The sequence below is a fragment of the Rana temporaria genome, chromosome 2, assembly GCF_905171775.1.
Source record: "Rana temporaria chromosome 2, aRanTem1.1, whole genome shotgun sequence".
NCBI classification, from domain to species: domain Eukaryota; kingdom Metazoa; phylum Chordata; class Amphibia; order Anura; family Ranidae; genus Rana; species Rana temporaria.
In genome coordinates, this window is record NC_053490.1 from 455,390,780 (window position 1) to 455,418,620 (window position 27,841).

General features: G+C 41.0%; 1 protein-coding gene across 1 annotated transcript in view; it reads left to right on the forward strand.

Moving 5' to 3' along the window:
- PIPOX (pipecolic acid and sarcosine oxidase) overlaps positions 1-27,551 on the forward strand; it is a 99,885-nt gene extending 72,334 nt beyond the window's left edge. Inside the window, exons 5-8 of the mRNA XM_040338539.1 lie at positions 21,913-22,065; positions 22,954-23,112; positions 27,087-27,162; positions 27,255-27,551. Coding sequence (XP_040194473.1) covers positions 21,913-22,065; positions 22,954-23,112; positions 27,087-27,162; positions 27,255-27,382 — 516 coding nt within the window. The 3' untranslated portion in view covers positions 27,383-27,551. The remainder of the gene's footprint in view (positions 1-21,912; positions 22,066-22,953; positions 23,113-27,086; positions 27,163-27,254) is intronic.
- Positions 27,552-27,841: the final 290 nt, after the last annotated feature.

Genomic DNA, 27,841 nt, shown 5'->3' on the forward strand with positions numbered 1-27,841 from the left:
GTACGATTTGAGATGCGATTTCACATGTCAAATCGCATCTCAAATCGGCGGCATTTTCCGGCAATGGCACCGTCCTAATCGGTGCGACGCCGCATCTGCGCCGCTGCACCGATATCAAAAAGTAGTTCCTGTACTACTTTTTGCGATTTCGGGCCGCGATTTACATTGACATCTGTGCAGAAACCTGCACAGATGTCTCTGTAATCGCGGCCGTAATCAGCGGGAGTGAAATCGTGCAAGTTCAGCTGAAATCGTGCGAGTTCAGCTGAAATCGTGCGAGTTCAGCTGAACTCGCACGGCTTCACTCCCGCAGCCCAGTGTGAACCTGGGCTAAATCACACCTTATTGGACTCCAGGTGTACAAGACTCCAATTAGCTTTCATTGAAGTAATTAGTCTTATGTCTTCACTTACTTTTATCTCTGGCACTGTGGCTGTTTAATGGGTGAGTTCAATAAAGATATGAGAAAATAGAATTGTTTGCGTGGTATCAGCTCAAGCACATTATGTTTTTCTATTTTTGTGACTTAGATGAGGATCAGCTCACTTGTTTTGGTCAAATTACTGCAGAAAAACAGTTAATTACAAGAGGTTCACATACTTTTTCTTGCCACTGTAAATATAACTATAGTTAAACTATTTTTACATTAATTAAACATTCTCCCAAAAGCCAGCAGGCAGTGGAATCTTGTCCTTACTTTCCATTTAATAAACCAGATGATTTTTGGAAAGAGAAACGCAGTTAAAAGATTTCTGGAACTGTCAACCTCCCTAGGGCGATATATATCATTGCAATGTTAGAAGCTCCTCCACTAACAAACAGCTCATATCTCTCGCTAGGTCCTTTTCCAGCGGCCTTGAATTTCTTTCTAACTAACCATACAGAACCCTAGTGGTGTTTGACTGTCAATTTCCATCTACCTTTAGGGATTACTTTTCCCTTTATATGAACATTCTTAATATAAAAACAACAGGGTCATTTATCTACAACAGTGCTGGATGAGGCTATAGCAGCCAGTAAAATACTGTGGCCATGTTGCAGTTAGAAAGTCTTGTTGTGACGGTTGATTTCATACAGTGCAGCATTGTCCTGCCACACTATAAAAGCTGTTTTTCCAATTTTTAACTAGCCAATGTTATTATATATTCATCCTCTGTCCTGGTAATTGATCTGCCTTTCACCAATTGTATTTCTTTTGTCTTTTGCCATCCAATAAATTGAACACATATTGATGGGCATGTCTAAAGTGTAGCACAGTAAATACAAACTATGGTGTCTGAATGTACCAGCTCAGAATGATTCAAAAGATGAAAGATTATCTCTAAATAATAACTATAGATTGGTGTGCACACAATTGATCTTTGCACAAGGGGGCACATGATTGAACTCCCTCTTAGTAATGCCCTTCCTCCATTTAATCCATATATATTTAGCAGTGGATCTTTAGTCTGCACACATTATGGCATCATCGGAATTGGTGTGAGGTTATTTAAGGGAATGGAGTTTCCAGATCATCAGGAAAACATATGCAGTGGGGCAGGTTTAAGTACAAACAGTTATTAGTGCCAGGACAAGGTTTTCTGCATCCAATGCAAAGATGCCAAACATACAGTGGCAAGGCCAGCACAGGGTGCCAAAATGACAGCTGCTGTCCGCCAGCCTTCAAGTCACCACTGAACGAGATGCAAAGGGGGTTGCTGTGACATAGTTAAACCAATGTCATTTACCCACAATGGGCATTATTAAAAAGAGACAGAATTTAATTTACCAAAATATTTGCTTCTATCTTAGAACTAAGGCAGCTCTTCGAAAGATCATATTTATTTTATGATTTGTCTTTTTAATAAAGGTATTAAAATTATATTTCTGGTACAAAAATATGTTATTATAGCACCATAAAAACCAAGTATATATTTGAACAGTAAAAAAAAAAATTAACTAAGTGAGAAAAGGATGAAGACGTTAACAAAGGTTAATTATGGATAACGAAGATTTAATAACTGCTAAATAGTATTTTTTACTTTTTCTTTCTTTCATATACAATGTACACATAACACTAATTTATGAATTAAGTACAAGACCCGACTCCACTGATTACCCTGGGAGAGCTGGTTTGACAGCCTGGTCCTGCAGAGATGCAGTGGCAAGAAAGGCTCCAGCCCCAGCTTTACCTCCCTCAATGGTTGTTTATTTCTAATGCCCTGTACACACGATCAGTCAAACCGATGAGAATGGTCTGATGGATTTTTCCATCGGTCAACCGATGAAGCTGACTGATGGTCAGTCGTGCCTACACACCATCGGTTAAAAAAACGATTGTGTCAGAACGCGATGATGTAAAATACAACAACGTGCTGAAAAAATTGAAGTTCAATGCTTCCAAGCATGCGTCGACTTGATTCTGAGAATGCGTGGATTTTTAACCGATGGACCTGCCTACAAACGATAGTTTTTTTTCTATCGGTTAGGTATCCATCGGTTAAATTTAAAACAAGATTGAATTTTTTTAACCTATGGATAAATAACCGATGGGGCCTACACACGATCGGTTTGGTCTGATGAAAACGGTCCATCAGACCGTTCTCATCGGTTTGACCGATCGTGTGTACGCGGCATAAAACTGCATTAGGATTATTTTTTTCAGCAAACAGTGCTTTTAAAAAAACATTATATAAATGTGATAAAATATCTCAGCTTATTCTAGACTGTATTTGGATATTTCCTCAACTTTGTAACTTCTGTTCATGCTCTTCTTAAAATTAGGTGCACTACCTTTTTGTTTTGTTTTTGTAAAGACACACATTTTTCTTACTGATATTTTGCATAAAATGCTTCACAAAACTTTTTTCTTTACTTGCATAAATGAGTAATGGCCACAACCTCCAACACAGGTATCCTTACAGTGGCTGGGGACAGTGAGGCAAAATGCCTGATCAGTAAAAAAAAGAAGGATGAGACAGAGGTCTCAAATAATGTCTTTGAGGGAGAATCAGCAACAGGGTCAAATGGAATGGTTACAAAAACTTTATTGATGAATACATATACAGTTTAATAAATAAAGGTCCAACTGGGGTGGTACAGAGACCTCCCGAGTGGGACCCGTTCCTGCAATGTACAGTTATCTATAAATGCAAAAAATGACAACGTTGTATAATAATAAATGTTTGCTAAAAGACTGACCAACCGCTACTGACTGGGGAGATAAACACAAACCTCCGAAATACAAACTGATCGCTGGCAAAAATTATATATGTAAATATATGTGTGGCTGGCCCACTGATCTGGGTCAAAGAAAACGGGGAAGCGGATGCAGATTCAAACACACATGTTGAATATGTACAGCCGATCAGTTCAAGGAAGGTATCCAGGAAGTGCTCAATAGATTGCTGGATGTCTCCAAATGTAATGGAATAAAATTGATCGATCTCAGATTAATAAAAATCAAACAAAAATAGTCCTTAAGCGCATCCTGTGCAAAGTAAGCTCAAACAGGTACATTCATAAAGGCATATGGCTGCCATGAACATACAGGGAATAGAAATGATAAAAAATTTGTTTACAGTGTAGCATGACTGTGCAATTGTCATTCAAATTGCAACAGCGCTGAAAGCTGAAAATTGGCTTGGGCAGGAAGGTGTATAAGTGCCTGGTATGGAAGTGGTTAAACATGTCATACTTACCTTTTTTTAATCTTTTTTTAATCTTAACGCATAGAATGCATTAACATTTTCACCCTTAGTGAGAAAAAAACAAAAAACAAACACCTGCAAGACAAAGACATAATGAGCTAGTATGCATAGCATACTAGCTCATTATGTAATACTCACCTGAGATCAGCACTGGCCGCCAAAATCACTCCCGGAGTTACTTCTGGGTATTGCGGGCTTCAGGAGCCGCCGGTAACGCCACAGTCTAACTCAAGCAATGGCACAACGTGCCATTGCTTTAATGCGCATATGCCAATGACTTCGGCGAATTCAGGCACAGGGGATATCTATATAGGCGATATCCAGGGTAGCTACAGGTAAGCCTTGATATAGGTTTACCTGTAGCATAAAGTGTGTTGTAAGGGTTTACAACCACTTTGGGATAAAAAACCTTCTGACTTTGGAACCACTTTAACAGCTATGAAAATTCAGCCACTACATCCAATGTTTGGTAAGTTGCAATATATTACATTTTTGGTTTTTGGTTTAATATCGCTTTAATTCTACTTTAAACTCTAAATATTCTACAGTGGAGTTGCAGTTATACACTTTCCATGTTTTCTTTTCTCCTTTACTCATTTTTGTGTCCAAATGTAAAGTAAATAACCCCTATGACATTCTAATACTAAAATATAAAACTATTCAGTTAGAATGTGTGTGTGGGTTGCAGTATAATTGCATTGCAGATTCTTGGATTTATGAACAATTAGCGATGATTATAAAGTTGCTTGACATTTAACATTGGGAATAGAGGCCATTGTGCGCCGTCTCAGTAGCAGGCATAAGGCGTAGACATAATGCTTGTTATAGTAATTAGATAATCACTTCATGAGCAATGCTGATATTATGTTAATGTTTGTGTAGATGAGGGCACTCAGAGACAAATACAAACATATTGCAGCTCAGTTTATCTCACCCTATGAACAATGCTTCAAGTAGTTCCATCTGCAGAACTTCATACATATGCTAGTAGACTGGCAATGCAAGCCAGTGGTGATGTACACAGTAAACAGAATTTAATTCATATTTAAACAGAATTGTTCCTGCCATGAGGAAAGGTGAAAGCATTTTTTTTTGACAGCGGGCATATAGAGCGCCTCTGTGAAATGTGAAGAAATTTCCATATAGTGCCACCTACACAATACGCATCAACGCCAAAATGGTGAGGGAGGAAATATATGAACTGAATTTATTTAAAGGAAACCTGCACAGAGAAAATACACAGACTGCCATAGGTCAACTCTCATTTTGATATTGCTGATTGTCTCGCTGTTATTTTGAGCCAAAGAATGTAATACTTCTTGAGTCATATACCTAGAAAAAGCAGCTCTGATTCTTCTCCGACTAGCTCCATGCTTATTCGGGGGTCAGTGTCGCAAAGTAATGAGGCCAGAGGCAGGCAGCTGGCTTTTTTCAGGAATTTCAGTTCTGGTTTCATTTAATTGAGCAGCTTAACCACTTCAGCCCCGGAAGAATTTACCCCCCTTCCCGGCCAGAGCACTTTTTGCGACACGGCACTGTGTCGCTTTAACTGACAATTACAAGGTCGTGTGACGTTGCACCCAAATAAAATTGACGTCCTTTTTTCCCCACAAATGGAGTTTTTCATTTGGGGGTATTTGATCACCCCTGCGGTTTTTATTTTTTGCGCTATAAACAAAAAAGTGTGTAAATTTTGAAAAATAAATATTTTTTTACTTTTTGCTATAATAAATATCCCCCAAAAATATATATAAAACAAAAATTATTTCTCAGTTTAGGCTGATATGTATTCTTCTACATATTTTTGGTAAAAAAAATTGCAGTAAGTGTATATTGATTGGTTTTGGGCAAAATGTATAGCGTCTACAAATAGGGGATAGCGTTTTTTTTTTATTAGTAATGGTGGCGATCTGCGATTTTTATCGTGACTGCGACATTTTGGCGGACACATCGGACACTTTTGACACTATTTTGGGACCATTGTCATTTATACAGTGATCAGTGCTATAAAAATGCACTTATTACTGTGTAAATGACACTGGCAGTGAAGGGGTTAAACACTAGGGGGCAATCAAGGGGTTAAGTGTGTCCTAGGTAATGGTTCTAACTGTGGGGGGGTGGGCTACCACTGACATGACAGCGATCACTGCTCCCGATGACAGGGAGCAGTAGATCCCATTCATGTCACTAGGCAGAACAGGGAAATGCCTTGTTTACATAGGCATCTCCCCATTCTGCCTCTCGGTCTCACGATCGCGGGCTACCGGTGAACATCAAGTTTTCAGGACCAGTGGGCGCGCGCAAGGCGGCACATTCAAAGGGACGTACCTGTACACCCATTTGCCTGCCTGTGCCATTCTGTATATGTGTGTGTGGCGGTCAGCAAGTGGTTAATGTGAAATGCATTCTACTATTATTACAATCACAAAGAAAAATTCACAAACAGTAAATGCATTAAAATAAACACATTTATTAGCAATGTATTTTGTCAAAATAAAAGGTATATTAATTAAGATAATATTATTTGCAATGTGTATATAAATATTGGCAACCCACTCAATATTCATTGCATTTACTACTATAAACTGAAATGTGTATGGAGTTTGCATGTTTGCCCTGTACTTGCATGTGTTTCCTCCATATACCCCAGGTTCTTCCAACACTCTGGGGGTTATTTAATAAAACTGAAGAGTGAAAAATCTGGCGCAGCTCTGCATAGAAACCAATCAGCTTCCAGGTTTTATTGCCAAAGCCTAACTGAATAAGGTGAAGTTAAAAGCTACCCTGCACAGCTGCAACAGATTCTGAGTGCTCCAGTTTTAGTAAATCTCTATGCTATCGATATGCTGGTAGGTTAATTGGCTCCTGTTTTAGGCTTGCCATAGATGCCTCATCTGTGCCATAGGGCTGTTTGTAAAAATAAAAATTACGGATTGCCCCATCCACACATGCAGTTCTCCCCGTTGTGCCATTTTATTTTGACAGTGGGACTCTTCCACTATCAGAATTCACTGATCAGCGGCTGAAACCGATTGGCTCCAGGCACTGATCGGCAACATTTTTCCAACAGAAAGAGCATAGATGGATTGAAATTTATCTGGTCCCTGCGAAAACTGACAAATTTTGATCCATCTGTTACCAGTCTAAATAGGCCCTATTCGGCTTAGGTATGTATATGAGATATAGGGCCAGTGCTAGACTTTTTTTTACAACATAGACAAGATCTACTACTTGCATTCCCCCGGGACAGGTAAGAAGCAGTGTGACAGGAGGGGGACACTGGAGCAGGAGGGGGGGCAGCCATATGGGCCATAAAGCCGAATGGCATTCCTGTCCAGAGCTCCACCGATATCCTGCAGGGGTCACCCATCCAGACAGGGCCAGCTCCTCCATAACAAGCCAATATGTCCTCTATGGAGGGAGCAAAGGCCTTCCGAATCCAGGCACTCACTGCATGATCAGGACATCTCTGGTAGGAAGGGAGTCAGCTCCTCTGCGTCACCTGTGCAAGTGGTTATCTGGTTGGGGATTGCACTGCTCCTCCTTCTTGGCGCAGCTGCTTAAGCCACCTAATGGAAGCACTGGCCCTGGCTGCGCCCTAGGCGGCAGTGCTCCCTACATGGCTGCCTAGTTCACCTAGTGGTAGCGCTGGCCCTGATGAGCTGAGCACCTTAGATTGTAAGCTCCTTGAGGGCAGGACTGAAGTTAATGTAAATCACAGCGTAAGTTGCTCTATACAAAAGCCTGTAATAAATATAGTAAATAAATGCTATTGGTCACTATGGTGCATTAAAGCTTTCATAGTCACTGCACTTTGCACTGCCTTCAGAAAAAAAAACTAACTTAAAAAAAATATATATATATATATATTGTGAAGATAGAAAAATATAGAATAAAATGATTTACATTCTATGTGCAATCTTCATATAGGTGTGCTTATTGCAGTCTCTGTGTTTCTGTTTTGAGCTGATTAACTGATGTTATGTATCCTATTAACATCCTGCACACACCGAGGACAAGCACTGTACACAGAATATTAAGTGGAGTAAAAGTAGGGGAATTTACTACATTTATAAAAGTCATTCATGTCAAGTCTGGTTGCATTATGCCTTTTACATTAAAACTATTGCTGAATAATTGTGCCTTACATCTCACTTATCGAAATTTAAGATGAGTGAAATGAAAAAAAAAGCACATTTTATGCCATTTTCACACATGACTGATTTTCAATACATTTCCTCCATTATCTATTTAAATGTCTGCCTGGTACGACAAATGCTGTGAAACATTTGAAGTCTTGAAAGTTGTACGATGTCCTACTGCGGTGACTTCTCAATTTTCACCATGCACACAAAGCAATTCTTTACCAAGGAAAGGAAAGTAAAGGGGAAATTAAATGTTTTTTATACTATGGTAAGGTAAAAAAAATAAACATTTTCAATGTATCTGTTAATTTTTTTGTTTGCTAGGTGTGTACTTTAACATTGAAAGTATGAAGGTGTGCTGATTCTATGTGAAGGGTGGGAAAAACCAACAGTGGTATAAAATATAATGCACCAGTGGCGGCTGGTGCTCAAATTTTTTGGGGGGCGCAAACAAACTGAAAGATTCTGAAAAATACTGCAAGAAAACATCAATTGCAGTCTCACTGTGCCCATCATATGCAGCCTCACTGTGCCCATCATATGCAGCCTCACTGTGCCCATCAATTGCAGCCAATGTGTCTATCATATGCAGCCTCACTGTGCCCACCAATTGCAGCCGATGTGTCCATCAATTGCAACCTCACTGTGTCCATCAATTTCAGCCACTGCGCCCATCTATTGCAGCCACTGTACCCACCAATTGCAACCACTGTGCACATCAATTGCAACCACAGTGACCTCCGAAGCAGAACCTAACCAGCACAACCCCCCCCCCCTCCCCCGGGGACTTAACCAGCACAACTCTAAAACTACCTGGCAGCATTTACCAGCATCCCCCTGCGCCCGTCCGCCTGCTCGTAGTCTGCCTGGCACTTACCCCATCTTGGTGGTCTATGGCTCTAATCAGGTGCTTGAAAAAAAAACTGAAAGAGGCCGGATGCATCAGTAGGGGGTGGCTGTGGATAAATTCATGGTATGCATGAATCTTGCCATTATTCACATAGGGGGTGGCTTGGTTAGAGGGGGCAGCGCTCGTGCACCCTTAATGGATGGGCCACCCCTGTAATGCACAATAACGTTGCTCAATGTAAACACAATGGGTAATTGGAAACGGGTGTAACACATGTGAATATACAAAAATATCTTAAGACTATGTGTATAATCAAAAAATTAACAATGCAATTCCAACACAACGTGTATATGAACCTAAAAGTAAAAAGCTGACAAGAGAGTAAATATATATCAACAGTCTCTCTCCAAATGTAAAAACAAATCAAATTCAGCAGAGTGAATGGACTGAATTGGAAACACATCCAATTAACTTGTGAGTCCCCAATCGAACAGATGTCGATCCCAAGTTGTGTAGACACTTTAGTATGAAGACACTATCGTGATCAAAAGTAAAAAAAAATTGTCTGTTTACCAGACCCACATAGGTCACAGGTGTGTGTGCCGATCCACAGCTTAGGGATGCATTCATCTGTCTGCCAAATCTCAGAGATTCCCAATAGACAGCAGCTCCCAGCAGACCCGGGTGGATGAGTAAGCATGGACGCTCACCTGCGGGTGATAAAATGGATTTCTCTTGAACTTCCTCAGATGGCTCAAGTGGATCCCCAATTAACAGCTCATGATGGATAATAAAAAATTGGAAGAAGACTGATAGTGCATTATCTTTTGATAAAACATTTATTTTTATTTTAAAAGGCATTTAAAAAATGTTACAGCAAAAAACTGACACGGCCGCCTGCAGTGCGGACCGCGTTCTCTGAGGTTACAGCTGGCTCATTCCGATGCGTTTCCTCTAAGGAGGCATCAACTGGAAAAGGATCTCACATAGAAGAGTTGGATGGGATTTTTAAGGTGCATGAATAACACGAAAAATTTATATCAAAAAATAAATTTTATTTATACAAAATTAAATAAATAAATAGAATATAAAAGATCCGTCATATACTGAAATATGCATATATTGCATATATGCATACATACAAATCTCTCTACATGTTTAGCCATTCGATTTGGCTTCCTCAGGAGTTTTTTTGTCAAGCACTACTGAAACACAAAAAATCAAAATCACACAAAATGGACAAAAAGTATATATGAATAGAAAAACACAATTTTGACACAAAGAATATATATAAATGACTAGACAACAGTCCATATCATACTCAAAGGGCCTAGGGTATACTATTATATTAATTAACTGAAAATGTACCTGTAAATATTGATGGAGAAGCCTAAACACAATTTAAAGGCTGCATCAGGCGGAGAACCTTCTAAAATAGAGTCACATGGTGTACCGTAGAGGGGGGAGAATGCTTTTTACCAAGCCTGCAGTGCGGACCGCGTTCTCTGACGGTACAACTGGCTCCTTCCGCCGCGTTTCCCTTAAGGAGGCGTCAACTGGGAAAGAATCTCCAATCTCTTTCACATAGACTTTTTGGACCTGAGAGAGACTGTTAATATATATTTACTCTCTTGTCAGCTTTTTCCTTTTCAGATCATATACATGTTGTGTTAGAATTGCATTGTTTATTTTTTGATTATGCACATACATTACAGTCTTAAGATATTTTTGTATATCCATATGTGTTACAGGTCAGTCCAGACCACACACTTGTTTCCAATTTACCCATTGTGTTTACATTGGGCAACATTATTGTGAATTATATTTTATACCACTGTTGTTTTTTCCCACCCTTCACATAGAATCAGCACACCTTTACACTTTCAATCACATTTCATTCCTCGTATTCAGGATTCTTCAGGTGCAGGAGACTTATTTAATTACATTGCTAGCCCTTTCACTTCACCTACACACATAGTTACATAGTTACATAGTTACATAGTTACATAGTTAGTCAGGTTGAAAAAAGACACAAGTCCATCCAGTTCAACCACAAAAAACAAAAAAACTAAATAAAAAACACAGTAAAATCCTATACACCCAACTCCATACCCACAGTTGATCCAGAGGAAGGCAAAAAACCCCAGCGGAGCATGATCCAATTTGCTACAGCAGGGGAAAAAATTCCTTCCTGATCCCCCGAGAGGCAATCGGATTTACCCTGGATCAACTATACCTACAAATCTTAGTACTCAGTTATATTCTGTACATTTAGGAAAGAATCCAGACTTTTCTTAAAGCAATCTACTGAGCTGGCCAGAACCACCTCTGGAGGGAGTCTGTTCCACATTTTCACAGCTCTTACTGTGAAAAAACCTTTCCGTATTTGGAGGTGAAATCTCTTTTCCTCTAGACGTAAAGAGTGCCCCCTTGTCCTCAGTGATGACCGTAAAGTGAATAACAACACCAAGTTCACTATATGGACCCCTTATATATTTGTACATGTTGATCATATCCCCCCTTATTCTCCTCTTCTCAAGAGTGAATAAATTTAGTTCCTCTAATCTTTCCTCATAGCTGAGCTCCTCCATGCCTCTTATCAGTTTGGTTGCTCTTCTCTGCACTTTCTCCAGTTCTCCTATATCCTTTTTGAGAACTGGTGCCCAAAACTGAACTGCATATTCCAGATGAGGTCTTACTAATGATTTGTACAGGGGCAAAATTATATCTCTGTCTCTGGAGTCCATACCTCTCTTAATACAAGAAAGGACTTTGCTCGCTTTGGAAACCGCAGCTTGGCATTGCATGCCATTATTGAGCTTATGATCAACTAAAACCCCCAGATCCTTCTCCACTACAGATCCCCCCAGTTGTACTCCCCCTAGTATGTATGATGCATGCATATTCTTAGCCCCCAAGTGCATAACTTTACATTTATCTACATTAAACCTCATCTGCCACTTAGTCGCCCAATCAGACAGAGCATTGAGGTCGGCTTGTAAATTGGAGACATCCTGTAAGGACGTTATTCCACTGCATAGCTTGGTGTCATCTGCAAAGACAGAAATGTTACTTTTGATCTCAGACCCAATATCATTTATAAATATATTGAAAAGTAAGGGTCCCAGCACTGAACCTTGGGGTACACCACTGATAACATTGGACCATTCAGAGTAAGAATCATTAACCACGACTCTCTGAATTCTGTCTTTCAGCCAGTTTTCTATCCATTTACAAACTGATATATCCAATCCTGTAGACCTTGCCTTACACATGAGCCGTGTGTGCGGAACTGTATCGAACACTTTTGCAAAATCCAAATATATCACGTCCACAGCCACGCCTCTGTCCAGGGTTTTACTTACCTCTTCATAAAAGGAAATCAGGTTTGTCTGACAACTTCTGTCTTTCATGAATCCATGTTGTCTGCTGCTTAAATAGTTTTTTTCCAGCAAGAACTCATCCATGTGGTCTTTTATTAAACGTTCCAGTATGTTCCCAACTATAGAAGTTAAACTAACAGGTCTATAGTTACTTGGTAAAGACTTTGTTCCCTTTTTAAATATGGGCACCACATTGGCCCTGCGCCAATCCAGTGGTACTATTCCTGTCTTTAATGAGTCCCTAAATATTAGATACAGTGGCTTTGAAATGACAGAGCTCAACTCACCTAGGATCCGTGGATGGATGCCATCAGGTCCAGGTGCTTTATCCACCTTTATTCTGTCTAAATATTTCTGGACCATATCACTTTTGAGCCATTGTGGATTTGGGGCTGTGTCACTCCCACCCCCATTTTGGACATGAGCTCCCCCATGCTCCATTGTATACACAGAGCTGAAGAAAACATTTAATAAATTTGCCTTCTCTTTGTCCCCAGTCACCCACTCTAGATTATTTTGTAAGGGGCCTACATGCTCAGACTTCACCTTTTTACTATTAATATATTTAAAGAATTTTTTGGGGTTTGTCCTACTATCTTTTGCAATCTGTCGTTCGTTTTGAATTTTTGCATCCTTGATTTCCTTTTTGCATATCCTGTTATATTCTTTGTAACATTTAAACAACACTAGTGTTCCTTCATTTTTATATTTTTTAAAAGCTACTTTCTTATTGTTTATAGCTTTTTTAACTTTGACCGTGAGCCACATAGGTTTTATTTTTAGCCTTTTAAACTTATTGCCCATGGGAACATACTTTGCAGTGAGGTTCCACACAGTCTTTTTGAGGAATTTCCATTTCTGTTCTGTGTTCATCTGTGCCAATAGTCCCTCCCAGTCCAAGTCCTGGAGAGCAGCCCTCATCCTTGGAAAATTTGCTCTCTTAAAATTTAGTGTTTTAATATTTCCTGTATGTATTTCTTGCTTATAGTTAACATTAAATGAAATCATGTTATGATCACTGCTACCCAGGTGTTCCTTTATCTGAACATTAGTAATAAGCTCTGCATGGTTTGAAATTATCAGGTCCAACAGGGCATCATTCCTAGTTGGGGCCTCAATAAACTGCACCATAAAATTGTCCTGCAATAGGTTTTTACATTTTTGTCCTTTAACTGTCCCAGAAGTGCCATTAATCCAGTCAATTTCTGGGTAGTTAAAATCCCCCATTATTATCACCGTCCCAGACCTTGCAGCCCTTTCCATCTGTGCAAGGAGCTGAGTCTCCACCTCCTCATTAACATTGGGTGGTTTATAACAAACTCCAATGATTAATTTTGAACTACGCACATCTGTATGCAGTTCCACCCATAATGCTTCAGCCTCATCACACTCTCCATCAACCAGGTTCTCTTTCACGCTTGCTTTGAGGTCACTTCTCACATAGAGACAGACCCCTCCACCTTTCCTTTTTACCCTGTCTTTCACACACAGATCTATACTTTTAATAATGCATATATTATGTAAACTTTAATTCAAAAGTGTGTTATCATGCATCACTGCAACACATAGGTGTAACATAATGCTTTCTATGAAATGATAGAACACATTTTCCTAGTATTGACACCACAGTGAGTCAATCAATGAAGTATTCCACCACCTTTAGAAAAACTTGCTTACCAGATGGCAAGCAAAACCAGGCATGTGGCTATAACCCAGTCAAGGCCTTTGCTTGCATAGAAGATCATGGAAATAAACTCTGGGTGGATGGCTGCATAAATATATCCAAACACCAATACCACCGCTCAATCCAGGACCATTAGTTCAGCAACAAATCAAAAATATGTAACAGAATACATATTGGTCTAAATTGATGAAGAAATTCGATTTTTTATAATTTGTTATTGGATATGTTTTAGAGCAAAAAGTAAAAAATATATTTATTTTTTTTCAAAATTGTCGGTCATTCTTTGTTTATAGTGCAAAAAAAAAAAATGTAGAGGTGATCAATACCACCAAAAGAAAGCTCTATTTGTGGGGAAAAAAAGACGTATATTTTATTTGGGTACAGTGACGAACAACCACGCTAAAGTAACGCAGTGGCAGTGCCATATCGCAGAAAATGGCCTGTTCAGGAAGGGGGGTAAATCTTCCGGAGGTCAAGTGGTTATGATAACATGGGTCCCACATGCAAAGATTCTGGAAATTTGCTAATACCCTCCGATCTCTTCTCATGCGATGTGTCCAAAGCCATTGCCATCTCTGCTTTATAGATCTACCAAGCTGCTGATGTATTTTTTAACTTCATCAAATAGGTACTTCCTGACCTCAAATTAAAAAATATAAAATATAACATGCCACTCATTTCTGGTGTCTGGATGGAGTGCAGACCTGTGCATATAGAAAAGGTTATTTTCCTCTGTGAAACCACAGCAGAGGTTCTCAGTGTTCATAGCAAATAAATAACTTGATGTACTCAAGCCAGAACAAGAGGATAAGGGCACTCACGGTATATTGCTCCACCCAGCTGTGTGACAATAGCAAATAGCAAATCAATGTTCGCTAGTGTAACACTGATTCCCCTCTCGGCCAATCAGGAAGAGGGTCATGAGACCCATCCACTGATTGGCCGAAAGGAGATCCGATCGGTTTGGCCACCAGGAGGAGGAAGAGGAGACACAGGGGAAGCGAGGAAGCAGCCGGAGAGAACAGCCCGGAGAGAAGCCAACGCTGCCTGGAGCGCTGCCCGTAAGATTGGGTAAGTGCGGGGCCCCTACTACTGATTGACTGACCCGGAGGAGTGCCGTCCATGACCTCTGTGACCCGGCCAACTGACCGACCAGAGTGTGTGGTGGGTGCCGACCGACCGGAGGAATGGGGGGTTTGCGGCAGTGGGATCGTTTGCCCCCCCCCCCCCAAAGAAAAACCCACCAGCCGACACTGCCAATGACCATTTCTTGTGCAGATCTCACACTTTCTCAAGGCACTTGTATGAAAGGGTATTGGTATTCACCTAGTACAAATGCAGTCAGCATTCAGCTTCCTACATCTAAATGGTGCAAACTCCTGTATCCGCTTATTCTCCGGATTTACTATAGGTGGTAAATTATTTCTTATGTTTTACATACCACTGATGGTATTCGATTAGTCTGGATTTTCCCTTTAATCCTCCACATTAAGATGCTTTAAAATGAAAGGATGAACGTTTATTATATTTTGTTCTATACATAAAATGATCTCCTTTCCAATAAAAATAGAGGCTTTCAGGAAGACATTCAAAGTATAACCTTGTGCTTGGCAGTTTCTGTGAATCGGAAATATGCTGCTGCCTTCCGTCATCCAGTCATTTGTTATGTGTTTAAATTTTTTTCACAGCTTTCTCTGCTGTGTCCTCCAAGTCATACATATGACTTTGGTGTTGCCTAGAAAGCCCCAGGTACAGAAATCAGATAGGTAATGATATAATTATGCATCATATTGCAATCTAGCCTAACAAAAGCTGCCTCATTGCAGTACGCTTTCATGACTGTATATTATAATCTACACAAAGATGGAATATATTTGAAAGTTTTCCATCATTTCACTCTCATCTTCTCCTGTCCCTGTCCTTTGTTCTTATTAATGTGCACAAATCATCTGATTATTATGGAGAACATCACAGACTATCTATAGGATTCAATGGCTTTGTAATAATAAAACAATTACAGCATACTGAATGATGTGCGGCAGTGGGAGAGCAGTAAAATATTATGTTGATTTAGTTCAATTTAAATCTCAGCAATAGGACAGGAGGGCGGTTTTGCAGAGATCGACTGGCACAGTAGAAGGAGATAAAATCACATACTGTGTCAAGAATTAGCCATAGCCATGGTTTCTTTTGAAAATTAAGTGTATGCATAGCCTAAAACCTTTTTCTTTTAGTCTTGGATAGGTAGGGAGAAGAGATGGGAGGGATGGGTTAAAACCCCAACTGGTTTGCTGTGTGTGTGCCACTGGAGAATTTGTACTTCCTGTCCTAGAAATGCAACAGGAAATTAGAGGAATCTTTCAAAGTGAGAGAAATTATAGTCATTGAACATTTACCCTATTGGAAAATCCTGTTCTGAAAAAGAAAATGTTGGAATCCCCCTCACTTTCCTTCTCAGTGACATTGGTCAATAGTATTGTGCTGGAGGGGCAAATTCTCCTTAACGGGGACACAAAAAAACTTGAGAGAGAGTCTACTCTTCCGCACTCCACTACACTATGTAGCAACCTGATGTTTAGGCAAAATGGCTACTATATTTGTCAGCCAAGTGATAGTTGCCTTAGCCATTTGATAGGGGGTCAAATGATTCATCCTAATTCTGGAATTGCTGCACTTCTTTCTTCTGTCACTAGATGGCCAGTTATCTGGTGGCATTAGATAAGACAAAGGCATTGCAAGGACAGATTAGGAATGAGTGGGGTGTCTCAGCCAATGGGATTTTCCTGGGTCCCTTTGCCTGCTGGGAGAACCTATTTATTTGGGTAGAGTCAGGTGATCGGAGTTCAATGCCACCTGGATGGCTGTCTTGGTGGACGTGTGTCGGGTTGCCCTGGGCTGCTAGTCCAGAGACCTGAGGCCTATCCGGGAACATCTGGCTACTAGGCTGTCTAAGGGCCTATTCAGAAGCAAGAGATCAGCGTAGGTTTGGAACTGCGGCTTGCAGTCCAACCAGAAGTAACGGTTCTGCCGGTCTGAGAACCTGACGTGGTCAGAGGTAGAGGGGAAATGTCGCCACTAAGAGACCATCCACCTTATTACCAGGGACCACTGTGAGTAGCTGAAGCAAGTACCAGAGCAGTATTCTCACCAACCGGGGACGGTCAAAAATTGGGAAACTTCAGCTTCAGATATCAAGCCAGGGACCCAGACAGTGGAGGTGACGCTCGCAGAGCATTATTGAGTGCCAAGCCAGGGACAAAGCAGGCCAGTGGCGTGATGCTTGAAGAGTATCTGTAAGCTAGGGACCAGCAGGGATGCGGTGGCGACGCTTAAGGAAGATACTGAGTAAGAAAATAAGAAGAGCTCTGGGAATCCAGTGACAGTAGATCAGCAAGACTAAGGGATACACTCTGATCTCAGTTGAGTGAAGATCTACAATAGAAGATGGTAGAAGAAGTGAAGGAGTTCATTACAACCTTTGTTAGAAACTGTTTCAATTGAATTGGATTGTCACTGTGTTTGCTGTGACTTGTAATATTATATTGTGATGAATACTTTGTTTTTATATACCAATTAAGAATTAAAAAAAATAAACTGTTTCAAGATTGTTGCCATAGGAGACAGCGGTCCTACTCATGCAGATGTGGTGTCTAGCTGCATGCCATTCTCTGCATGGCTGTCTGCCTATAAAAGTCTCTGACAATGAACATTGCATCTACTTAAAGTGGTTGTACACCCTGTACAACCACTTTTACCTACAGATAAGCCTAGATTAAGGTTTACCTGTAGGTGCTCGAAATATCTCCTAAACCTACACGGTTTAGGAGATATTTACATTAGAGATTGCGCTGATGTCTGCAGCACATGCACGCAAACTTTAGAAACGGCGATCGTGCCATTTCTAAAGGAGGTCATGTCATGACTGCCGGCTCCCACACACAGCGACAGAGCCGCGATACCCAGAAGTAACTCTGGACGACATGTCACCGGTCGGTGCTGTGTTGGGCACCGCAGCGGGGTCTTCAATCCCAGGTCATTATGACTTTGTCTTGCAGGTGTTTTTTTTTTTTTAAAGTGGGTTTATAACCACTTTAAGGGTGTCCTGGCCCCAACCCTCTCTCCCACAGTTCTGTTTAGGAGACAATAAATCTCTTTGCATAAAAAGTCATGCATGGGAGTTTACTCCCACTTGAATTAGTTGTCTGCAGGGTAAGGAGCTAACTGATAGGAGGAGGAAAGGAAGAGATGAGCTCATCAGTCTGCTGTTACTCCTTTCACTGTCACAAAGTGGGGGGCGGATAAAGCAGCCATACATGGATCAAATTTGTCCGATTCAACGGGGACTGGATGAATTTACATTCATGTACAGTATGGGAATGCTGATCGTATAGAAGTTGATCTACAGACCGACCTCTGTGCAAACAGCCTGTTGTAGAATTTTTGCACAATCAACACTGCTGGCTATAGTTGGCAGTGCTGATCAGTGTATTCTGCAGGCAGGGAAGTCTCCCTGCTGTAAGAATACAATAGCACTGTGGGATGATTCAGGTGATTTTTCTTCCTTCAGTCCGCTGGTTGAACAAACAAAAAAAATTACTTATGTATGTGCTGGCTAAGAAAAGTTGTGTGCTTTGCTATATTGGGCTGTACTGTGTAGAAGAGCTATGTATATCTCAGGACTGGATGGACAGCAACAGAGTGTGTGTTTAGCTGTTTCCCTGGAGTCCAGCATTAGGAAAAGATTAAAAAAAAAACCCTCAAGAAGAAAATGCACAACAGATAAGACTTCTTAACATTCATTTTAATCTAGAATTTGCCTAAAATGTATGGTAAATTTGCTTGCGGTATTACTCATCTTCATACATTTTTACTGGAAAAAATTGAAAGGAAATCATGAATAATCTGAAAATTAAGAAGCAATCCCAAGGGAAATGTATTTGCATGGAACTGCTTCACATATCCATCTTAAATGAAGTCCTAAATATTCAAAAGAAGCTTCTCTTGTTAAACCATATGTCAGAACAGATCCCGCTACCTGTGTTAGTTGCATGACAATTATTCTGTACAAGGCAGTGAGTGCACAATTCTTAATATAGTTCCATGACAACATTGTATATATGATGTTTTTATTATGCAGTTGTGTACAGTACTATGCAAAAGTCTTAGGTATGTGTGTGTAGCACCCTGGTGTTAGGCAGGGTTACTAACAAATTTAGTTTGCTCAGCGGTAACCAGCCTGGCTGAATATTAGGGAGATCGACTGACCTTTTTCTAAATCTTGGTTTGATTTACCTCTCTCTTCTGTCACTAGGTGGCATTGTTACCTGTGGCATTAGATTGACAAGGGCTTAGTAAATCCAGACTAGGAGTGGATGGGTTGTCTCAGCCAATTGGCAGTTTTTTTTTTTTTTTACCTTGGCCTGCTGGAAGAGCCTATTTTTTCGGGAGGGGTCAGGTGATTGGGGTTGGGTGCTACCTGGATGGCTGTCTCAGTGGACAGTATGTTGAAAATCTCACAGTTGCTAGGCTAGAAGCCTGAGGCTTATCTGGGAGTACCTGACTGCTAAGCGGTCTGAGGCCTATCCAGGTTGGAAGCAAGTGTGGGGTTGGGGCTTCAGGCTTGGAGCCTTACCAAGTTGCAGGGGGTTCTGTCCGCCGGAGAACAAAGTAGTTGCCACAGGTGAAGGAAAGCCATTGCAGTCAGACAACCACTCCTGTCGCCAGAGGCAAGCGAGAACCAGAGTCAGAGGTAAAGGGGACACAGTCACCAGCAAGGGACAATCTCTCCTGTCATCAGAGGCCAGGTTCTGTGGACACTGAAGAAGTACCAGAGCAGCCTTTTTCACTAGCTAGGGACAGTGAAGTGGTTGGGAAAGCTTCAGCAGAGTCAAGCTAGGAACCCAGCGGAACAGTGTGGGTGACGCTTGCAGAGGATTCAGCAGATTAGCCGAAGAGCCAAGTGAGGGACCCAGCAGGACAGTATGGGTGACACTTGGAAGCCACAGCTGGATAGTTGTGAAGGAGCTCAAGGGATCCGATTGGCGGCTGGGATCTGAAGAGTCTAGTGATAGACTGGGAGCTCAGTGAGAGGATCTGCAATGGGATACTGTGAGTTGTGATCTGTATTGAAGTTTAAGTTACCAGATCAGCTGCTGTAGGAGACAGCAGTCTACAGATACAGTTTGCTGCAATTCAGCTTAAAGGCCCTTCAACTGTATAGCTGCTCTTCTATTCCTCTGCTTACCTCAGAGTCTACCAAGTATTTTGCATATGCCCAAGGGTCTTCAGGCCCTAAACCTCCCTCCCCAGTTCTGTTAAGAGATAATAAATCTCTTTTTGCATTCTCAAAGTGTCTGGTTCCCAACTTACTCTATCTACACCACACCCACTATGCCTAGTAATCCACACTGTAAAGGTGGATGTCAGCTCTCCCTGACTCTGTAGGTCATCATTAGGCCTCTAGGGATCAGGGCCATGGCTACATGTGAAAAAATGCTGTAAATTAAGAATGCTTTAAAAGTAATAATAGTTTATTTTCTCAATGCTGAGAAACACAGGTAGATACTTATCCATCATGCCATACCCTCAGGGAGGCATGTGATAGGCCCCAAATTTATTCTGGAGCAGGACAAATACCCCCAAAGATGCAATCAATGTCATTGATACTGGGCACTTTCGCCCCTTTCCTTCCAAGACCAATTTTCAGCTTTCAGCGCTCTCGTACTTCCAATGACAATTGCGCAGTCATGCTACACTGTACCCAAATTAAATTTTTATCATTTTGTTTACACAAATAGAGCTTTCTTTTGGTGGTATTTATTCACGACTCTTTTTTTTGTGATATAAGTGAAAAAGAGCATAAATTTAAAAAAATATGTATATTTTTGTCTTTCTATTTAAAAAAAATTCAATAAAATCTAATTTAAATCTAATTTTGTCATAAATTTGAGCCAAAATCTATTCTACTACATGTTTTTGGTAAAAAAAAAATCAGAGTTTAGTGTATAATAATTGGTTTGTGTGATCACGGACATATGAACGCTAATGATCATGTACAGATGTGCGCAGGTGATCACGGACATATGTGTGCAAATGATCATTGGGACATGTGATTTTACTGTTACATATGTGGGGGGCAGGTGTTTTTACTATGTTGGGACATGTGTTTTGAGGACATGTGTTTTAGGGGACATTTTTGTTTTGGGGACATATGTGTTTTGGGGACATATGTGTGTTTACTGTGGGACACTAGACTGGTGATCAGTGAGTAAAAATCTGTAAAAAAACAGCTCATACTCACTGATCTCCAGCCAGCTGCAGCGATCCACCCTCCTCTCCTCACTGACGACTTCTGTGTGAGGGGAGGAGAGCCGATCACCTAGCAACCAGCTCTTTGTTTACATCACATGACGGCTGTGATTGGACATGGCCGTCATGTGATCAGGAGGGCCAATCACAGAGTCCTCCTTCCGATCTATGATGTGCCGTGTCCAGGTGACACAAGTGCATCGGGATTGCGCCACTGCGTGGGAACGCGCGCACGTGATCCACCTCCTTCTGAGGGACGTTCCTGAACGTCCACTCAGAAGGAGAGAGAACCCACCCAGCCGTATATGTGCAGTGGCCGGGTGGGAAGTAGTTAAGAACCATTGTCAGCATAAAGAAGAACAAGGAGTCCTGAAAGTAATGGCTTAGCTCCCACAGAGCCCTGATCTCAACATCATTGAGTCTGTCTGGGATTACATTAAGAGACAGAAGGATCTGAGGCAGCCTACATCCACAGAAGATCTGTAATTAGTTCTCTAAAATGTTTGGAAACATCTACCTTCCAAACTGTGTGCAAGTGTTCCTAGAATAACTGAAGAATTTATGCTGTTTTTTGAAGGTAAAAGGTGGTCACACCAAATATTGATTTTGATTTCTCTTCAGTTCATTTACTTTCCATTTTGTTAATTGATAAAAATAAACTTTTACCTCTTCTATTTCTGAAAGCATTCTTATTTTACAGCATTTTTCAAACCTACCCAAAACTTTTGCACAGTACTTTACTTGATTATATTAAGTCATCTAAAGTGTACTAGTTATAATGTTTTATGACAGTATAATTAGTGCATATTACTGCTTCATGTTCTCTATCTCATTAGAAGTATGTGTCTTTCAGACTCTGAGAATCAATGTCTGTTACTGGAAAGAGAAGATTCCTGGGAGCCCTGGTCTGCTGCAAAACTTCCCAGCATTCCTTGGTGTAAACCTAAATGGAGAAGAACATGAGGTCTATGGCCTACCTTGCCAAGAATATCCAGGGCTAATTAAGGTAAAGAAACATCACAAGGACAACTGGTCCTGGAGCCTAAAATATGTAAAGGAAGACATTTTCTGTTTTCCTGTAGCCATTCCATCGGTCTGTTTTCATCGGACAAACCGATCGTGTGTACGTGGCTTTAGTCTTCTACAAGACTTAATTTTAGGAACCACTGTACAGCTGATGTGAAACCGGACTCCTAAGAACAGGAGGGCAACTTGTACGCCTGCCTAGCTAAAGCTGGCCATATACTAGTAGACTTTCAAACCAACGTTCAAACAAATATTGGTGCAAAAAATCTTCTTTACATTTAATTACTATATGAATATCTTTTGAAAATTAAATTTGCTTTCAACCAATTTTGGAATAAATGTAATTTCCCAAAATAAAACTACATCCATCTTTTTCCTTTTTGATATAGTAAGAGAGGGTTATAAACCCTGTCAAGCTTTTTTTCCCACCTGTGTCCTGTTGGGGAGACCTGTCTTCACTTCCTGTCCCATAGCCAAAACAGGAAGTGAGATGACCATAACTAGTGTCACAAGATTTCTCCTCTCTTACTGTTTTGGGGACAACCAAAAATGTTTTGATTTTCTTTTACTTTCACTTTTGATGATAATGGTAGACATGACAAATACTGTATAGAGAGTGAATCTCCCAAACAGGGGCACCGACAGCAATAAGAACTGGACAGGTATTCTAATTACTCTCCAATGTATCCAAGAAAAAAATAGCATTCAATTATACTTTAAAGAACAAAAACATAATTTTGTGTTTGTACTATTTTACATGATAAAATGTTATTAAAATAAACCGGGTTACTAAATATGAGCGTGTTCTATCAATTGTTAGTCTATTTTCTTCTTCTATATTCACATTTAATATTTTATTCTGTTCCAGATTTGTTTTCATGGTGGAAATGAGGCTGATCCTGAGGAGCGTGAGCTTCAAACTAAACCACCCCAAATCCCAGACATCCAGATACTTTGCAACTTCATCAGTAAATACCTTCCTGGTTTGCACCCCAAGCCTGCTGTGATAGAACAATGCATGTATACGGTATGCCCATTCTTGTAGAATAGTATAGACTGTGGTTAGCCATTGGTAGAACATATTCTTAGGAATTAAATTAAAAGATATGATTCCAAACCTCAGTTCACTAATTTTGGAAATGTGCAATGCAAAAATCAATATCTCATGTAGCACTCTCCTCGGTAGGTTGCTAGGATGATAGGTAAATGTAGTTCTTTTTGGCTCCTCTGTAATCCTTGGAGCAGCTTTTGATTTCTTTGGGCTGTTCTAGATCTCACAGGCTGAAAGTTTGATTGCTTCCCCCAGCATTCTGAAGGGGGGGGGGTCATATGGGCAGCTTGAATTTTTATCTTGCTGCAGTCAATCCCTTGGAAGGTGTGCCTAGTAGGCAGTGGCATCACTAGGGGGGGGTGAGGGGGCCACAACCTTCCCCAATATTATAGTGTGCCCCACCATGTGCCCCCCAACAGGTTACAGGTATAACTTATATAATGGCCGGAGCCAGGCCACCCACTCACAATTTTTTTTCTTCTTGATGGTGGACTGACACTGTCTGATTAACTTGTCACTTGTCTGTCTCGAAGCCTCAAGGAAGTCGGGGCTAGCTTACGTCACGTGACGGCCACCGCTGTTGCTTCTGGAAAATGTAGTCCTCGGCTGCGCGCTCACGGTCTCTGCTCCCAGTGGGTCGAGGCTGCAGAGCAGTGCAGCCACCCTGAGCCTAGTGAGAGTAAAATTAAAATTCCTGGTCACTGCGGTCAGATCTTTCTTGGGGTTGAACACACACGTGGCTGGCCCGGGTGCACCGCTGGCTGCAGTACACTGTGCATGCAATAGAAGTTGACCCCAGGTGACAGGAGCATCATCCACCACCCCAGGACTGGAATAGGCCGTGCAAGGAGGAGGACCTGTCCTGCTGAGCTGGCAGCTGCTGAGATGAGAGACCCTTACCCCCACATGATCATCACATCTATCTCCCCCCATACACCTCATTTACCCTGCCCCAGTGCCTACCCAGTAACCTCAAAATAGCCCTTAACACTGTGGGCCCACTACTGCTGGGAGATGCCCAAGTGCCCATGGCCTGTGGGTCCTGCTGGGAGCTGCTGCAGACCTGTGGGTCCTGCTGGGAGTGGACAATAGCCTATGGGTCCTGCTGGCCTGTGGGTCCTGCTGGGAGCTGGCCATGGCCTACCACGTTAGCAACCACATTAGACAACACCCCCTCATCCCTATGACTGGCTGGTGGGTGAAGCACAGATACTGCGAAGCGCCATGTCATCAGGTACTTCCTCTCCAACAGGCTTACAGAAGGACAGTGAGTAGCACAGCAGTGGCACCTCACTTCAAATCTATTAAGAAAAGCAGTCATCAGAGATAGATGTGGGGCAGATACGGTATATCTCACACTGCAGCTATGCATCCATTAGGCTTAACCACTTCAGCCCCAGAAGATTTTACCCACTTCCTGACCAGAGCACTTTTTACAATTTGGCACTGCGTTGCTTTAACTGACCATTGTGTGGTCGTGCGATGTGTACCCAAATGAAATTTGCATCCTTTTTTTCCCACAAATAGAGCTTTCTTTTGGTTGTATTTGACCACCTCTGCGTTTAAATTTTTTACACTATAAACAAATACCTTTTGCTATAATAAATATCCCCAATTTTAAAAAACAAAAACATCATCAGTTTAGGCCAATATATATTTTTCTACATATTTTTGGTAAAAAAAAATCGCAATAAGCGTATATTGATTGGTTTGCGCAAAGGTTATAGGGCCAAATCCACAAAAGAGATACGCAGGCGGAACTGCTGTTCCGCCTGCGTATCTCTGTGCCTAACTTTGGGAGCGATCCTCAAAAGGATTTTTCCCAAGTTAGGCAGAAGATCCGACATCCGTAATTTAGTTACGCTGTTGAATCTTCGGATGCAGTACCGCATCCGCCGCTGGGGGCATTTCGAGTCGAAATCCCTCCTTGCGTATGCAAATTAGTACTTACGGAGATCCACAAAGCTTTAGGCATTGTGTGATTTGCGTAAGTTACGAATTTGCTTGCGCAAAACTAAGGTTGGTTTTATATGGACTAACTTTAGTAGACCATGCAAAACCATACCTTTTTTTCGATCGCCGCGTTTTTTTTTTTAATTAGATTTTTTTTTTTCGCGTAACTTTTTTTTTCCCCTCGCAACTTTACGAACCCGTCGCTATCCACAAAGCCCGACGTAAACTACGTATGCGCGATGCACGTCGGGAAAAATGACGTCACACGCATGCGCAGTCCGTCCGGCGTGGGAGCGCGCCCTAATTTAAATGTGAATCGCCCATTTTAATTAGGGATCGCTTAAGATGCAAGGAGATCAGCTACACTGGCGCAATTTTAGAGGTAAGTGCTCTGTGGATCGCTACCTAAAATACTAAAATTGCGCCAGTGTAACTTTTCTGCCTAAAACTAAGATCCGCAATTTCTTTGTGGATTTGGCCCATAGCATCTACAAACTATACAAAAGATTTATGGCATTTTTAATTAAAAAAAATCTTACTAGTAATGGCAGTGATCTGCGATTTTTAGCGGTACTGCGACATTACAACAGACAGATCAGACACTTTTGACACTTTTTTGGGACTATTGACAAACGTAGAGCGGTCAGTGCTAAAATGCAGTAAAATTGACTGTGTAAATGTCACTGGCGTGGAAGGAGTTAACACTAGGAGGCGAACAAGGGGTTGATTGTGTGTTCCCTCAGTGTGTTCTACTTGTGTGGGGATGAGAGTGACTAGGAGAGGAGACATATCCTTTTTCCTACTTAGTAGGAATAAACAAAATGTTTCCTCTTCCCTGACAGCACAGGGATTTGTGTGTTTACACACACAAATCCCCCGCGCTAGCGCTCGTGCACGCAATCACACATGGCTGGCAGCGATCGTGCCCGCCGGCCACGTGCATCGGGTTCCCTGCCTTGCAGAGGACACGCGCACCCTTTGGTGGCCGAAAAAGATAAGGACGTACCTGTACTGGGCTTTGCCCAGGGGAGCCATTCTGCTGCAGTATAGCCGGTGAGCCAGTCGGGAACTGGTTCAGCTTGGTACACGCAGTAATTTCTTTTTTTCCATTCAACCCAGTGAGCTCCCCGCCGTGCTATTGTTGTTCTTACAGGGGGACTGTCCCCATTTCAGAACACACCAGTCAGCGCTCGCAGCCATTGGCTGGAAGCGCTTATCGGATGCTGATCAGCTGCTGGTCTTCCAGCATGCCCGTTCAACAGAAGTCTAATGTTAGGCTGGCTTCTGTTGGACAGGCTGCTGTACACTCTTGGAATGTCGACTGTTTTTTTGGATGAACATGTCAGGAAGCGCACTACTACTTCGCATGAAGAGTTCAAGGCAAATGGTAGATCTTCAGGAACCTTTTTAGTTACAATTGAGGTTTCTATTTCCTTTTATAAAAATATATATATTTTTTAAATATACTATTTTAGTACCATCTTTTATATTTAAAAAAAAAAAGATCATTATTATATTGTGTTTGTGTGCCCTAAAATTCAAATTTACATTTGATTAAGAGCTGCACAAATATCGTGCAACATAAAGAATTTCAACAGCCACCATTTTATTGTCCAGGACCTCTGCTTTCAAAAAATATATATTTTGGGGTTTCAATTAATTTTCTAGCAACAAATGCTAATTTTGCTGAGTGTGTAAACCATTAAAAATTGCCCAGACACAAAGTGGTTAAAATTTTTTTTTTTTTAAATTCAAGTAATAGGAAATATAGTGTGTTAATACTTTGGATATGTCATTTTATAAAGGGTTAAACAATATGTCTTTATTAGTTGTGGTGTTATACATGTTTTCTTTATTTATTATAGTCAGTGTTAGAAATTACATTTTAAAAGGTATTTTTATTCAATATGAAATATGTTAATTGTGTGCACATGTCCTTAAACAAAACTATTATTTAAATATTTTTTTAATCACAATGTTTTTTATTTCCTTTTTAGAATACTCCAGACAGCAATTTCATCTTGGATTACCATCCTCTTTACAAGAATATTGTCATCGGCTCTGGATTCTCAGGTGAGCTGGGAAAGTGGAAGCTGTCATGTTAGCCTGGAAAGTTGAGCTTGCAGAGCACAGTTAACCCTTCAACATTTGCTCTTCCACTATAGGTCATGGCTTCAAGCTTTCTCCATTAGTCGGGAAGATATTGAGTGAGCTCAGCATGGGGAAGGAACCTGCGTATGATCTTACACCATTCAGAATCACTCGCTTCAAAACCCAAAGTGCATCTTTGTGAGATGAAGAATGGAAAAAAAATCACCTTTTTATGGATACTTTATGGACTTTTAGTAACTGGTCACTATGCCATCAGTACAAGCTGAAGAAGGCAGTGGGGTAGTACAGACAGACTGGGGTTGATTTACTAAAACTGGAGAGTGCAAAATCTGGTGTGGCTGTGCATGGTAGCCAATCAGCTTCTAACTTGTTCAATTAAAGGGGTTGTAAAGGTTTGTTTTTTATTTTCTAAATAGGTTCCTTTAAGCTAGTGCATTGTTGGTTCACTTACCATTTCCTTCAATTTCCATTCTAAATGAGTTTTTTCTTTGTCTGAATTTCTCACTTCCTGTTTCTCCTCAGTAAGCTTGCCCCAATCATCCGAGCCGTTCTGGCTGGGGGTTACTCAACCAGAACAGCTTACTGAGGAGGAACAGGAAGTGAAAAATTCAGACAAAGAAAAAAAACATTTCGAAGGGAA